This window comes from Fukomys damarensis, unplaced genomic scaffold (genome assembly GCF_012274545.1).
Source record: "Fukomys damarensis isolate Sample0158 unplaced genomic scaffold, DMR_v1.0_HiC HiC_scaffold_11, whole genome shotgun sequence".
Lineage (NCBI taxonomy): Eukaryota > Metazoa > Chordata > Mammalia > Rodentia > Bathyergidae > Fukomys > Fukomys damarensis.
Window position 1 is genome coordinate 5,357,938 of NW_022900923.1, and position 15,172 is coordinate 5,373,109.

Genomic DNA, 15,172 nt, shown 5'->3' on the forward strand with positions numbered 1-15,172 from the left:
AGGGAAGTGTATCCTAGAACCATTCTTTGCCAGACCCCTCAAGGCTCATCCAAGAATAATGGAGTGTCCAGTCTGAACACGCCATAGGCCAGAGTACCTGGCTTGATAAGGAAATGGAGCATTTCTGTGAGCAGCTCCGGTTGCAGAGCTAGTTAGTAGCTCTTCTCCCTTAGCCCAGAGCTTAGCAGACCATCTCTGGCTGAGCTGCAGAGTCTCCATCCACACAGACAGCGTTCCATCCTTAGTTCTGTGCTCCAGGCTGCACATGCCCACAGCTTCTCTGGGCTGCCCTGCGTGGTCTACCCTTTCAGCTCGTAGGCCCATCCCATGACCTTGACGAGATTTCTCTCTAGGCCCTGCCGTGCTGCAGACTGCCTGTCTGCCGGTGGGCACAAAACCAGCCAGCCTGAGGCTATGCGTGGTCAGGGCTGAGAGCATCAGGTCCATGAAGCAGCTGCTGCCCCCCAAAGGCAGCGCTGAACTAGATACCTCCCCCGGAGAGGAGCACTGATGGTCCTCAGATGAACCTCCTTGTGGCTGTTTTCCATTTAACTTGCTATTAAAAGGACCTTCGGAGATGTTTAATTAACCAAAAGTGCCATGCTGGAGATACATTAAGCAAAACACAGTTCTTAGATGAGATGAGTTCTTACTCCAAATGGGTCCATCACAGCAAGCTGTGGCAGCTTCAGTTCTCTGTGTATAGCATTTTGTTCCCTTTCAGCATGGATTTTTGTTGTTCTTGAATTCCTGTTTTAGGGATGTTGATATCTATGACAGATACTCATGTACTGTAGTGGTGTGTGTTGCAGAGTACTTATTTCAGATGGCTGTGTTAATGCCCTGTATGGGGACAAAACGCTGCATATCCATTCCTTTTATTTGTTTCACACCGCTGAAATAGATATTAGGATAATCCCAGTCGTCTCTGCCCTGTAAATAATGCACTAAATACCATGCTCATGGATACCCCATCCTTCCCTCATTTGATTTCCAGATATGGAGAATAAATGAGACACGTTCACTTGGGTTTCCCTGGCTTTTATGCAATCCAAGCCATTCTGGAGTTCAGCAGGCTGCCTTCCCGGCAGCAACTACCTTTCCCAAGCATCTCATCCTCTCCCCTCCGTCATCCCCAGGCGATGTGCCTGCATTTGTGTGCGTAGATTTATAGTTTATCTTTATCTATGGCTTCATCTGGAGGTAGCTATTACAGCCGGCTCGCCTGGATATTGTTTGGGCCTGATAGATCTGTCCGTAGTTCATCAAAGGGAAGCCGAGTGCCTAAAAGCCATCCGGGCCAGCTGAGGATGAAATACGAGCCATCAGCCTTGGTAATGGCTGTAAAATTTCATAATTACACGGCCTTTATTACATTGCATAATGATCCTGAAGCAGTATGGAACAATTAATTAAGATTTTCAACCGTGGCTCTTTCAGAAATTAAAAGGTGCTCGTAGCTGAGAAATGGGGCTCTGTCTTGTCCTAAAAGCATTAGGGATGCTTAGGAAATACTTTTCTACACTCTTCTATTTTTCCTGAAGAGGGATAGTTCCTTGTTAGGGAGCATGCATTAGTATACCTTGCCTGTTACCAGGTTTTTACTTCAACATCAGAGTGGATATGTTCAAGGGAATGGGAGAAAAAGGGTGCTGAGGATCTGTATAACTCCCCAACTTCCCTTCTCTCCTTCTTGAAAAATTCTGCTCAGTGTCCTGCGGTAGCCATTTATCACATTTATGGTTGTTCGTCTCTGCACATTAAATAAATGCAGGCTCTGAGATGGGGTCAGTTCACTGCCTCCGACGGTGTACTGACCAAGGAGTTTTTCTTACACACTCGCTCATATCTTGAGGCATTAAAATTCTTTCAAGATCTCTGCAGTTTTGACAGTCATCCCCAAAGGAAGGCTTTACTGTTTTCATTTATTATCCTGTGAATGCCGCATGTCACATCTAATATATACCTTTTATTTTTTTTTCATAATCTCATCTTCACACCCCATAAAGAGTAATTAAATTTGGTGAGGGCCTGTAAGAGCCACTAGGGATTTGCTGCATTTAAAAAATGGCAGAAGCTAAAGACAAATGTGTCATAAATGTGTCGTATACACACACGCGTGTACTGACACAGGTCATGACCCGTTCTCGGCTTCAGTGTTTGTGTCGGTGGACTAGTGATCAAGATGTTGGGCACAATGAGACACTAATGAAGAGATGGTGGCACCAAGCCTGGTTTCGCATGCTGCTGCCCTCAGCCACCCCACAAACCCAAACTCGTGGCTGGGAGGAAAATCATCCTCTGCTGATGGCAGCGAGAGAATCCGAAAAGAAACCGCCCAACCCCGCCGTGATGTGCACCGAACCCCTGTTTATTTGTTCACATCGAGTATCATTGTTTTTAAATTGACTATCATCATAGAACATTTTACAGATCTAAGTATTTCGTAGGAGACTAAAACTTCCCGTGGGCCACCCCCGTAATAAACTTTCAGCAGATAATTTGGACAGGGTTCTATGCTAGGGGGAGGAGCTGCTACTCACGGTGAATTCTCCGGCGAGGCACTTAGGCCCCTTGCAGGAGTTACCTGATGTGCCCGTCATTCTGGTTCACACCCGAGTGTCACTGCGCCTGAAACACTTGTCATTCTTTAATGGAAACAAAACAGTCATTGCCGCAATGTCATTCCGGTACCCCTTGCTGCGTCGGCAATAGTGAAAATGACAGAGCGGCTCTCAGTAGGGGTAATTAAAATGTAAATATTGATATTTTATTATTTGAAATTACTTTCCAGTGCGGCATTTAATATCTCTCCATCTGTGCGCCTGTTTAGCGGTCACTTTAGTGCAGCTCTGGGAGGCCAGGCAGCGGCTCGATCCCCGTTATGTCAGAATGCTTGTTGCTGCTTAATTTTGATATCTAATTAAGTGGAAAAGTACAGTCCACACTGTAATCCATGGCATCTTAACCAGCTGCTTGGGTATATTTAGAATTAATCTCCACTATGGAATCATCCTAATGTATGCAATTAAGAGTCTGCCGATGGCTAATTAGGTGTATTAGACTTGGGCAGCCTTTTTTCCTTTCTCCTTTTCCCCTCTCATTTTGGGCTGCTGCAGACGGAAGAGTCTGCTGTTCCAGGGGTGTCTCGCTGTTACACCAGTCGTTTTAGGCAGCAGCGCGACTTCCAAGAATGTTTCTGTGGCTGGTAACCCACGTCCTTTGCCCGTTTCCTGGAATCCACCTCACACAGGGATCTTTAGGGTTTCCCGAGTTATTAGTAGGGTCTCGGTTGTATGAAAGGGACGGGTCACAGCAGAAGCCAGAGGTGGGATTCAGGAGTTTAAAAGCCTTTCCAACAGATCGAAGCAGCCTGTTCGTTTAGGGAGGAGAGGAATTACAGCGCAGAGCTTCTGACCGCAGAATTTCTCCGAGAGAATTACCGTTCCAGGAGGCACAGGTTTGACACTTGTGTATGGATCCGCCGTCAATAGACAGGCAGCCTTCGGCCCCTGCTAAATGACTGTGTTCCACTGCTGGGGAATTCCCAGAGCTGTGTGCTCGACCGTTTGTATTTCTGTTTCACCTTCACTGGGCCAGTTTTCCAGTCTGGGAACTGCATCTAGGAGGAGGCCAGGACGGCCGGAGGAGTCGAAGGGGCTGCTCTGTCTGTGGTCAGGAGCGCACGGGCCGGCTTCCCTGGGAGCGGGGCCCAGCTTGATGACTTCGCCCCACAGCCAGCCAGTGCCAGCGGGTGCACAGCAACGGAGCTTCATTTGCCGTGGAGCTAAGCAGTGTGGGAGCCGGAGCTGAACATTCAGAGCAGCTGTTTTTCCACGCCAGCCCCGGCTCAGCGTACCCGGGTCTGGAAGTGTGCAGACCAGACGGGGGTGTCTAAGTTTCTCTGAATGTGGAGTTTCAGCCTGCTTTCATTTCTTATCTGTTATGCGAATCTCTGCGAACTTCCATGAATACATGTGGTACTTTGTTTTTAAGCGCTGGTGCTATAAGTCCTTTAATTTGAGTTTATGCAGAACACCTCCTGCATGCTTTTATCCTGCCTCTCCTCCTTCTGAGGCATGTGTTACAGACACTGAGTCAGAGTGTCTATTTTAGGAAAACTGAGAGAAGCACACCCGAAAGTGTTCTTTATTTTTTTCCTGCTTTGCTTATAATTGTAATCCCGGCACTTAGGAAGCTGAGGCAGGAGAATCACCACAAGTTTGAAGTCAGTCAGGCTACAAGGTGATTGTAGTGAATTCAAGACAGTCTGACCAACATAGTGAGACCCTGTGCCCCAAAAAGAAAAAAAATATAATAGAACACTGAGAAAGGGAAGGGATTACTGTTAATTCCACAAGCACATCTCTCATAGTTGGTGCTCTTTGTGGAGTTTATATTTCTGTGTCAGGGGGCCAAATAGGTGAGTTTCAAGAGATTGTAAGATGTTGTTATAATTTAACATGAAAGTTACATGTGATTTTCTTTTGGTGGTCCCAGCTGCAGTCAGTTCTTGGTCACCTCATACAAAGGATTGTCGCAGTTATACTCTTGGGGATGGTAGCTGAAATTCAGCCTTCAACTCTTCCAGTGAACTTCTGCAAAACTGCCAAGGTTCTTTCAATATGTGCACCCTTCTGTGCTTTGACCCATGGTTCAGTGTGGCTGTCAACACGGGAAAATGGCCACAAAAACCCGTGAGCCTTAAAGGCAGCAATTCTGCCTTCCTTGATCTCTCCAATGGTTCTGATGCACTTTAGAGACACATCGGCTCTTGCCAAAGTCTGACAAATGATGTGCTTTATCAGTAGCCAGCTGATTAATTTATTAAGGCTCTGTAGAATTTAAAAAGTGTACTTTTTTCTGGTGCCAAGAATTGAACCCAGCTCTTTGCACATGCTAAGACAAAATGAAAAAATGTAGTTTTAATTCTAAAATTTACTTAGCAAAATTATTCTTCTTGTATTTCTCCTTATATCTCTATTTTAAATGAAAAACTGTGGTTGGTATCTAAAATACATAATTTGCATCCTTAAAATTCAAATCCTTTTAAGTCTGTAAAATAAATGGGAAAAAAACGAAGTCTACACCAGTTAACAAGAATTTGCTTCTGACTTATTAAAGATATTTTAGGCCCTCTTTATTTTCTAAAGGTTCCACTCAGTTTCTGTTAGACTTGAGCAGATCCTGCTGCATTATGTAGAATATCTTTTTTTGGTTTTGTTTTGGTACTGGAGATCAAACTCGGGACCTTGCACTTTCGAGGTAGGCAGTATATGCAATATCTTTATATCTCTACACAGGGCTGTTTTGGTAGCTGTGCTGGTTCCTACAGCAGGTGGCAATGATTCTTATTCAGAATTCTTTTGTATGAATGCACACACAAATTCACTTTATAAGTCGATGACTGCCTCTATGGCATTTAAACTGCCTCACATTCAGAAACGGCAGAGGACCGACCATAAGAGAGAAGTTCCGTCTTCATTCTTTATAAACGTCCGGTTTGCTGGTCACCGTGGGCAGGGGCAGCCCCCTACATGCCAGTGCAACACTGTCCCGTGGCAAATCTTCGTCACAAATGAGCACTTAGTGAAGTCCCATGGTTCTAAAAGGCACTGAGGGCAGATGCCATGTGGATGCATGTTGGTTTGTTTGTTTGTCTGGTACCAGAAATTGAACGCAGGACCTTGTGCTGAGACGGCGACACCACTGAGCTAAATACCTGGCCTGATACATTTTTTTATTGCTACCTTCTTTTTGCTATTTTTGTTTCTGAAAGCAAACGAACCCCAATAATGATGACAATCCAGATTTTCTCCATCTTTTAAGTGTGGGTAATGTCCCCTCGAGCAATTTTTAACTTTGGCTTTTCAACAGTTAAAGTCAGAGTTTCCTAAGAATTTATGAAGAGAAAGTAAACATGTTATTTTTCATTCCTGCAACTAGAAAGAAATAGTGAGCATTTGTTTTCAGAAAGCAGATGTACACCTCGCCAAAATAATCATACACCTAGGAGGATAAGCATAGGCACTTAGAGTGACCAAAGTCATTCTGACATTGTTAGGGTCTTTCGTGAAAGGTTAATGAATAAATACACAGGAGAAGAAGCTGGGTCGTAAGATGAACATGTCCACTTTAAGGGCAAATTAAAGAGGAACCCTTGGTGATTAAGAGATTTTGGCAGGACTCTGCCAGAGTGGGAGAGGCTCTGAATAAAGTCCTGTATAGGGCATGAGGGGCAGAGCGTTTTATACAGGGCCAGCGCCTTGAGCTCCCTGACTGCCTTCCTAGACGCGCGCTTGCGCCATCCTTGCTATGCGTTTGTTTGCATCTTGGAGGCTGCTCTCGGGATTGGTTCTTGCGCTCCCAACCTCCCTTCCTTTGGAAGTGGTCACCGAGACACGGTCGTTGCCCCTCTCCTGATTCCCTGGACACACATGTGCTGCACCCTGCTGGGGACGCAGCCGGACCAGGTGGGCAGCGAGCACAGGAGACGTGGCGCAGCGCGGGGCCCGGTTCCCTGGCAGTGGCGGGGCCTCACTCAGGGCTCCTCCACCTGCGCGCTCACTGCCGTGTTTCACAGCAGCCCCCGTGCTAGAGTGGCCGCGGGAACCCGCGTGTGCCCGCAAGAATGGTGTCAACCTCACAGGGAAGACTCGCGGCCGTGAAGAGCAGAGCGTGAGACGTCCTGGACCTGAGGGGTCCCCGCTGGGGTTAGAAAATGAGCTCGGTTTTCAGCACATTCGGCCATGTGCAGAGGACACCCTGGAGGAGATCTTTGAGGAAGTACGCTTTGATCGATATTTACAGTGTTTATTCTCTTACTTAGAGTCTCATCTACTTTTGCTGAGCTGTGAGGTGGTAGAAGTGTGTATTGCACTCCTTGTGAACTCCAGTCGCACGGAGCAGAGCACACCGCTGAGATGATGCCCTAGTTGCAGTGGCCTCGAAAGCCAACTGCAGCGGAACCACTAGAGACCTAAGAACTTCGGGCTAGAGCCAATCCCCGGAAAGTCTTTCCCGCTGCTCAGCGCACAAGCGAGAAGGCAGGAACCGCGGGAGTGGAGTCACTTCCCAGTCCCACGTTCGGTGGGGGGCAGAGCTGGCCTGCGTCTCCAGGCCCTTTCCCTGGGGTCCTCGCGGTGGCCCTGGCAGCTTTGTGCTTCGTGCGAGTCTTGCTGTGAGTTCAGAGCGGCAGGAGCTGGAGGCTGCTCTTTAGGCTGCGCGGCGGCACCTGGTACTCGCCAAAGACTGAGAGTGGGTGGGGGTGTACGTCAGCGTCCCCCGCAGTGGGGCCCTTCAGACTGGCGGATGTATCATCCCACGGTTCTGGGGGCTGGAAGGCCACGGTCACGGTGTCAGCGGGCCTGAGCCTGTCCCTGGGCCACTCTTGGCTTCAGTGGCTTCCCATGTCCCCTGGCTGGTACATGGTAATGCCCCCCGTCTTCACGCCACCTTCCCCCTGCGCCTGTCCATCTCTGCGTCCAAATTTACCTGGTGATGAAGACGTTTGTGTTGGATTAGCTCCTGGTCATAACTTGACTGTCTGTAGAGGCCCCATTTCTGAATGAGGCTACGTTCCCCGGAACTGGGGGTTAGGATTCCCACGTCAGCAGAAAGAGGGCACAGTTCACCTCCAGAGAGGGTTCACGTCGGTGTTGCTGGGTGTAGACGGATCCCTAGACATCAAGGCCACATGTTTCACTAGCCTCTTCCCTCTGCCATCACTTCCTGGCAATAAGCCTGGCATTTGGGACACTTGATATTAAATATCTTCCACAGACACTTTTAAAACCTGTGGCAACGCCTGTCAGCCCCACAGATCTTCAGAGCTGCAGGTGGAACTCGAAGGAGGATGGGAGAGAGCACACAGTTTAGCTTGCACAAGGCCCTGGTTTCCACCCTAGACCCCCATCTCACGCCAAGGCAGAGTCTATGTATGTGTCCCTGAGGCCGAGCTGGGCTGGCTGTCCTTGGATCACCGGTCAGTCCCTTGTAACACCGTACGATATTTCTTCATCTGGCTCTGCTAGTCCTTGTAGAGCACGCCAGATTCACAGGTTCTTTTCCCTTTTAAATCAGAAATGTGGCTCCCAAATGCTCCTTTTCCCTATTCAGTATCCATCTCACCCCAAAGCGACACTGACAATGGTACTTTAAAACATCTCACATTGTTCAGTGTTGGTTTTACTTTTTCTTTAGGGTCTTAAGGATTTTAGCCATGTCATAAAGGAGAGCTTTCTTGAGAGAACATTGTTATGTTCAACTTAAACAAACAAACAAACAAACAAACAAAGTTTGTAGGAAAAGAAAGCCTTTAGGTTCCCACCATTCAGCAGGTCAGCCTTCGTGACCTGACCCCCAGCACATTTTCTTTCATCCCTAGCTTGGATGAAGGACACAGAAAGTAACGTGAGTCCAGGTAAGGCGGTCAGGAGATGCTCAGAGAATGATTTCAGATCTCTGTGCTCAGAAGGGGCAGGGAAGTGGGTGCAGAAGGCTGCGGGGTGGAGGGGGAGACCTATACCCCACCAGATGTCCTGCACATTCCTGGTATGCACCACTCATCTGCCCCTTGCGGTCCTGTTTTCAAGGTAGGTTCATAGTCGTGAATATCCAGCCACTCACAGGGAAAAGAAAGAAACGAACAAATATTCCTGCCTGGTGTTGAGGGTTTCCTGTGTTGCTAGGTGGAATATTTTCTTTATCCCATATAATATTCATAATTTTTCCAACAAACTGTACTGGGAAACCAAGGAAATGACTTCAGAAAGCTGGTGACCTGTGCTTGAGTAGGTGCATGGGACATGATTTCCATGCCTTTGCCCAGGAATGAGCCCATTGTTCATTCTTTTGACTCTTGATATAATCCTCCCAGTGGTCCATGGTCAGTTACACCTGGGAATTCAGTTACCAGTGCAGTCTGTCTTGGTTGAGTACACGTTACCCTTACAGTTCTGTTTCTCCTCCCTTTAGTTGATCCCAGCTACCCAAATCATTTGGTTGATTTTATTGAATGTGGTTTGTTCTGACCCACATACTTGTATACATACACCCATCATATTTAAATCTGAGGCCTACCTTTCATTTGTCCTGGGAAACTGCCTTTCTTTAACAGGATGGTCCCATAAAATCTGTGTGAAACCCACTTGAAAGTATGAAAACGGCTACAGAAACAGTTCTTATGGAACCCACAAATGTTCCAACCATTGATCAAATTAAACAGAAAGGGAGCTATTTCCCATTTTTGTCAGCTCTTCTGACGTTTTGCCCATACCAGTTCTGATTTTATTTCAATCACTTAAGCCTGGGTTAGGTCAGCCTAGAAGGACAAAGAAGTTGCCTTGAGGGCATCTCACGCTTAAGTGCTAGACAATTAGTCATGTAGTTTAAAAAAATCTTAGTACTATAGAGAGTTTCATTGATGTTCCTTTTAAAGAAAAGTTTTAAATAAAATGCCTCTGATAGCACTATGTAGATATCCCAGCCTTGAGTCTGACTGTGAACCATTGCTAGGAGCGTAACTACCCAGTGAGCTCCTGTCTGTAAATTGCACATACCCCCTACACACATGTACACAGGAAGAATCAGAGATGTGTGTCTGGGTGGCCGTGGACCCAGCCGTCCTTCTGACCACAGTGGAAAGAGCAAGTAGCTTAGAAATGCAGTGTCACTTTCCCTAACAAGAAAGTTCGGCTGTGCGCCTGGGTGTCTGATGATAGCTAAGACCCAAGCCCAGGGCCACTGCTGTTGTTTTCTTCCTGGCTCTTGTGAACATTAGGGTGTGGTATGGGGAAGGACTCTCGCTCATGCCATGCACATGCTATGTTCATGCTATATTCATGCTATGTTCATGCCATGTTATGCTATGCTTATATTGTCTTCTCTGGCCAAACTTCTCGCACGCTGCCCCAGTGAGTCAGTGACAGTTCCTGTGTGATGCGTTATTTATTGAAAAGCCTCAGTATTTTTGAGGAGCACAGAGTACAGTTCAAAAAACTTGAGCAGGCAAATCACTGCTGTGATTAGCTGATATTAGGAGACACCCCGAAGATTTAAAGTGCTTGTTCTGAGTTTCAAGAAAGCAGCCAAGAAGAAAATGCCTTGCAGGGGTTAAATGCAAATGCCTGGGCTGTAGCCTATTTCTGTCAACACTGTTCAGGAAATAAACATTTATGCTTTCTGAAATGAAAGTGTAGTTTTGAAGACTAGGCATCAGATATTTTTTGCCCTTCATTCACTCTTTTAAATGCTTAACCCTTTTTTGTAAGTTGACTGCAGAGTGCATCAGTTCACCAGACTAGGGGAAAAATATACTTGATGAGTGCTCGTGGAGCTGCCCCGAGCCCCACAAGTTCGTGGCTGGAGAAGGCAGAGGGGTGTGCGGAGCATGCTCTCTGCAAGCTGTCACCTCCAGGGTACCTGCCTCTCGAGAAGGTTTTCAGTCATTGCAAATGGTGTTGCTCCCAACTGTCACGTGGTTTATTTGGGACACACTGCAGAGCACGTGAACATACCATTTCACTCTGGGTCAGGAAGGAGTCAGTCCCACTGAGCAAGATGCCCGGGATACAGGAGACAGCACTGACTCTGGGACGGGATGAAGAGAGACCAGAGTTGTCAGGAATGTGCATTGAGCAGGCTGTGGCTGGAAAGGGAGAAGAAAATGTGCTGTGATACCGGTGCATTTTAAAAAGCAGTAATACAGCTGAACATTTAACACTGCAACCTGTCACCCGCCGAAGATTAAGATCCCAGGACTATAAAACCTGAAGGTCAAATGACACAGCTGCAAAGCATATTCTCTTTCACCCAGGAAAGAGGTTCTCTCCAAAGGTAGCTGAGTGCTGTAGGCAGTGAGGACCTCTGACTTGTAGGCTGGTGGCTATAAACACACACACACACACACACACACACACACACGCACGCGTGCGCGCGTGTGCACACACACTGCCTGGTAAGAGCACAGACAAATGATTATCATTTGGTTAAAAGTTGGTGTAAGCCACTAGATCAATCACATTTTTAGAAAACTTGCTTCAGCTAGTTGGCTGAATCATGCTTTTTTTTTTTTTAGATCTGAGTCATTCAGGTGTTTATAGTTTGCTCAGGTCGATTGATAAGAGCATTAGTTTATCCATGTGTCTTTATGGGTGTTCAATATAGGTAGTGATCCAAAAGGGCAATAAAGTAATTTTACAGAATTAGCATAAAATCTCCGTATTCTTATGAGTGGTGTCTAGTGATCTCCTTTACTGTGGGGAGCCGACCCGGGTGCGTGACACAACTTAACTCTTTTTCATCCCCCGCCCTCCCGCCCCTCTCTCCTCCTTCCAGCTCATGGGTGACTCCCTCTTGGGAAAGCTACATTTCCACTCTATGTCGAATTATTTTTTCCCAGACCCTTTCCCTCCCCCAGGCCCCTTCCATCTCTTCTTTTCCTTCCCATTTGAAAAAGCTCTGCCTGCCTCCTATCTATTTGCGTTTTTATTTTGCTCTTTATTGACTTTTTGCATCCCTTTCAGAAGAGAAAGCAGAATTCTCTTGTGACAGAGCCGGGCAAACCACAGTGAAGAAGAGCTGCTTGCTCTCTGTAGACTGCAGGGGTGGCAGCAAAGGGTTAAACTTTGAGACAGCCATTTCTAGACAGAGTAGAGATAGAAAAGCAGACTTGGGTTTATTTGGTAAAGCACGGGTAGTCCTTCTTTCCTAAAACTTTCACCTTCTCTCAGCCTATACAATCCTCACATAAAGCCAGCAAACTTCCCGGATCTTTTGTGCCCTCAGCTTCCTGATCAAAACCACAAAAAGTATCTTCTCCTTATCTTTTCTCCCCTCTCTTTATTTCAAGGGGAAATGAAAGGAAAAAGTTAGGTTTGCAGAAAGGATAAAGCATCCCCACAAAAAAACAAATGGCAAGAGCAACCTTTAAAAAATGACATTTTATTGCTTTCTGCTTAATTAAACCCCAAAGAGATGCGTGAAACATTGTTGTGGCTGCAAAATTGTTAATTTCTAAATCACAGGGACAAAGGGGCCCGATGCAACTTTAAAGTTTCCGGGCACGTAAATGTCGATAGCGCCTTCTCCATCATCAGCACTAAATTCACATTGATGCCTCTTTTCTTCTCCGTATTGATCCTTCCATGAGAACGTAGATTTGTATCTGTTAATTAATGCGTCCTGAAACAGCGTTTGTATTAATCAGGCAGATAAGAAAAATTGGATGCCTGCACCCCCCTGACAACCGTAAAAGTGCTGGCCCTGATAAAATCATGGATGGACCTCAATAAAAAAGTTCCTCCTTCCACTCAATAAACTAATCATCCCGCTTTTAATTATTCGGCAGAAAGATGTGTGGAGATTGGGGTTGTGTAAATCTATTTACTAACAGCGGCGTCTGGGAGGGAGAGCTGGGCTGTCCCTGACCGTCCGTGGCCACACAGTAACTGCTGCTCGTAGCATGAAAAGGAAGACAGAAGCCAGGGCTGACCTGGGTCCCGGCTCCTGCTTGCCAGGAACCTTCCATCACTGCTGCAAGCCATCATTCATTTGTCACAGATTTGCTTTGCGGAGGAAATCCCCACTCTTTTTTCTTGAGTTAGACATTTGGATTTCCGTTGCGCCTTCTTCTCAGGGGGAAGGGGAGAAGGGTAGAAAAAGAGCACCGTGGGTTTTGGATTTTGTTGTTGCTGAGCGTCACATTCCCCAAGTCAAAAACCCCTGGATCCAAACCAAGTCTTAGGCCTTCACGTTTCTCTTTTGAATCTCCATTCATCTCTGATTTCAGTCCAAATTGCAATGACAGATGAAAGAGAAGAAAAATAAGTACGCAGCTCGGCCAAGAGGACCCGTGTCAGATAACCCGTGAGCACCTTGAAGTGGAGGAGAGGCCCTGTCACGCGCCCTGAAGCTCCCTCAGCAGATCTGGGTGGTGCCCTGGTGATTTTATTCAGCACCATACTGAAGGGTATCGAGTGACTAACCACTAGTTTGCACCCATGTGCCAGGAAGTCATTTCCTCTTACTTATTGTACTGTAACTTCTAATGTGATATGAGATGCTGACAGTTTGGTAGGAATAAAAATGACAGTGACCGTAATAGCAAGGCTGGGTGTAAGCATTCATTAGTGAGTTTGATAACAACGTCTACAAACTGATTTCTTAAGTTGCAGGATTCAACTGTTCCCCATTCTGTGGAAGCGCTGGTGGGAGGACCTTGAGTCTTGCTTTCATAACCCACGGGGGAGGTGGTCATTCTCGGACCCTTGGTGATACCCTTCTTTAGCAGTAAAATGTTTCTTTCTTAGGATTCTTGAAAAAAAGCATCTGACCACCAGGTATCTTCACCAGACTTTCACGTAGAATATGAAGTCTTCTGAGCTGTGCTGCCTCTTCTTTCCTGATGGAACAAAATATTTATGGAAGTTTTATTGTTTGCATGTGTTTCCTCAGACTTAGAAGGGACTTCATGCATGTGTGAATGTAAGCCGTGAGCTATTCGAGATAAAAAATAATGTGTAGTATGGTAAAACTTTCAAACATCTGTTATAAACTCATGTTTCAATGGAGATAAGATTTCCCAAATGCAAATATTAAGGTAAAGTTCATTGACCTGCTCAAGGTTAACTAGCTAAGATCTAAATATTCACATCAGGGTCTAGCTGTTCTCATGATCATTCCACCACACCCAATTTTATTATTTTAATTCACTGAGTTTATTGGTTCATTTTAGGTATACAATATGATGCCATTCATCTCTGGGAATTTGAACCTATACATGATGTACCTTGGTCCTTATTTTTTCCCCACTCCCCTGCCCTCCCCTCAACCCCTCTGCCCCCTCCCTATTTACAAAGACTTTGTTTCTGTTTTTTTCATTTTCTCATATTTTTCCTCCCTCCCCACTACATCCCCTAACCCTCCCTTTAGACCTTTTCTTCCCATTTCACTTTATCTGCTAAACATTTTACACCCAATTATTTTTATGTTTAACATTTTAACTAAACCGAGTCTTAGTAATATAAATAAATTGTGGCTTTTCTTTTGGTGATGAGGCCAGGTTCCTAGGTATTCCAATTGATTTTATACCAGTAATCATCATTTAAAGAAGAAATTCCTATTAAATATTAGTGAGGACAAAACACTCAGTCTGCTGTCTCTCCTGGTCACATAACCCACTGTCTTGTGACCGTTACAGGAAATGAGTCCAACTTCCAGTCTGTATGCAACTTATTATAGCCTGTGTGGCCTGTTTTGTTTTGTTTTGTTTTTCCTTTGTAGGTTGTTGCTTTGCTGTTTTGCTTTACTTTTATTGTGTTCACTGGCAGTAGTTCTCCAAAGTCAGGTGGTTGAAAAGCTGACTTCCTGTCATACGTCCACAAAACTTCATCCTGACATCAAATATGGAGGCTGTGTGGGATTTGCTTTGGGAATGCAAGAATAAACATGGCGCCTCTGTCCTGAGGGCCTAGGGCCCTTAGCTGTGTCTGTAAAACCGAGGAAAATACCAGCATGCTGAAGCTGGAGAGTGACTTTTCCTCCGCTGTCCTCAAGGTGACTGGGGGCAAAGGGCTTCTGGCCAGAGCTCACATCCTTGTGAGCAAACTAGAGCGAGCTCTGCGCAGGGCCGCGTGTGTCGGGAAGTAATGTCGGTTATGAAGTGATGGCCGGAAAGTAACCTGATCTGCCCGTCTCCCCGTGCAGGCTTCTCCACGCTGTCCCTGGCCGACCAGATGAGCCTCCTGCAGAGTGCGTGGATGGAAATCTTGATCCTCGGTGTCGTGTACCGGTCGCTCTCGTTTGAGGACGAACTTGTCTATGCAGATGATTATATCATGGACGAAGACCAGTCCAAGTTAGCAGGGCTTCTTGACCTAAATAATGCTATCCTGCAGCTGGTAAAGAAATACAAGAGCATGAAGCTGGAGAAAGAAGAATTTGTCACCCTCAAAGCGATAGCTCTCGCTAATTCAGGTTGGCATTTTGGCATGGTGGTGGTTGCGTTTTTTAATGTCTGTCTTACCCCTTCTCTTCACTTCTGCAGGACTTTACCAGGCCTAGTTTGTGGCTTCCGTGTGAGTCAGCAAAATGAGCGGCAGCGTAGCTTTCTAGTGAAAAGTTAGAGAGGAGAAAAATGCTCTTAAAATTATTCTCATTTTACTTGCGCATC

The 15,172-nt window shown here is 46.1% G+C and overlaps 1 protein-coding gene across 3 annotated transcripts in view; it reads left to right on the plus strand.

The window, feature by feature from the left end:
* Esrrg (estrogen related receptor gamma) overlaps positions 1 to 15,172 on the plus strand; it is a 203,283-nt gene that overhangs the window by 175,824 nt on the left and 12,287 nt on the right. For 2 of the 3 annotated variants that reach the window (XM_010642514.2, XM_010642515.2), the window contains exon 6: positions 14,707 to 14,976. The exons of the other annotated variant lie outside the window; for it this stretch is intronic. In XM_010642514.2, coding sequence (XP_010640816.1) covers positions 14,707 to 14,976 — 270 coding nt within the window. The remainder of the gene's footprint in view (positions 1 to 14,706; positions 14,977 to 15,172) is intronic. 3 annotated transcript variants of the gene reach the window in all.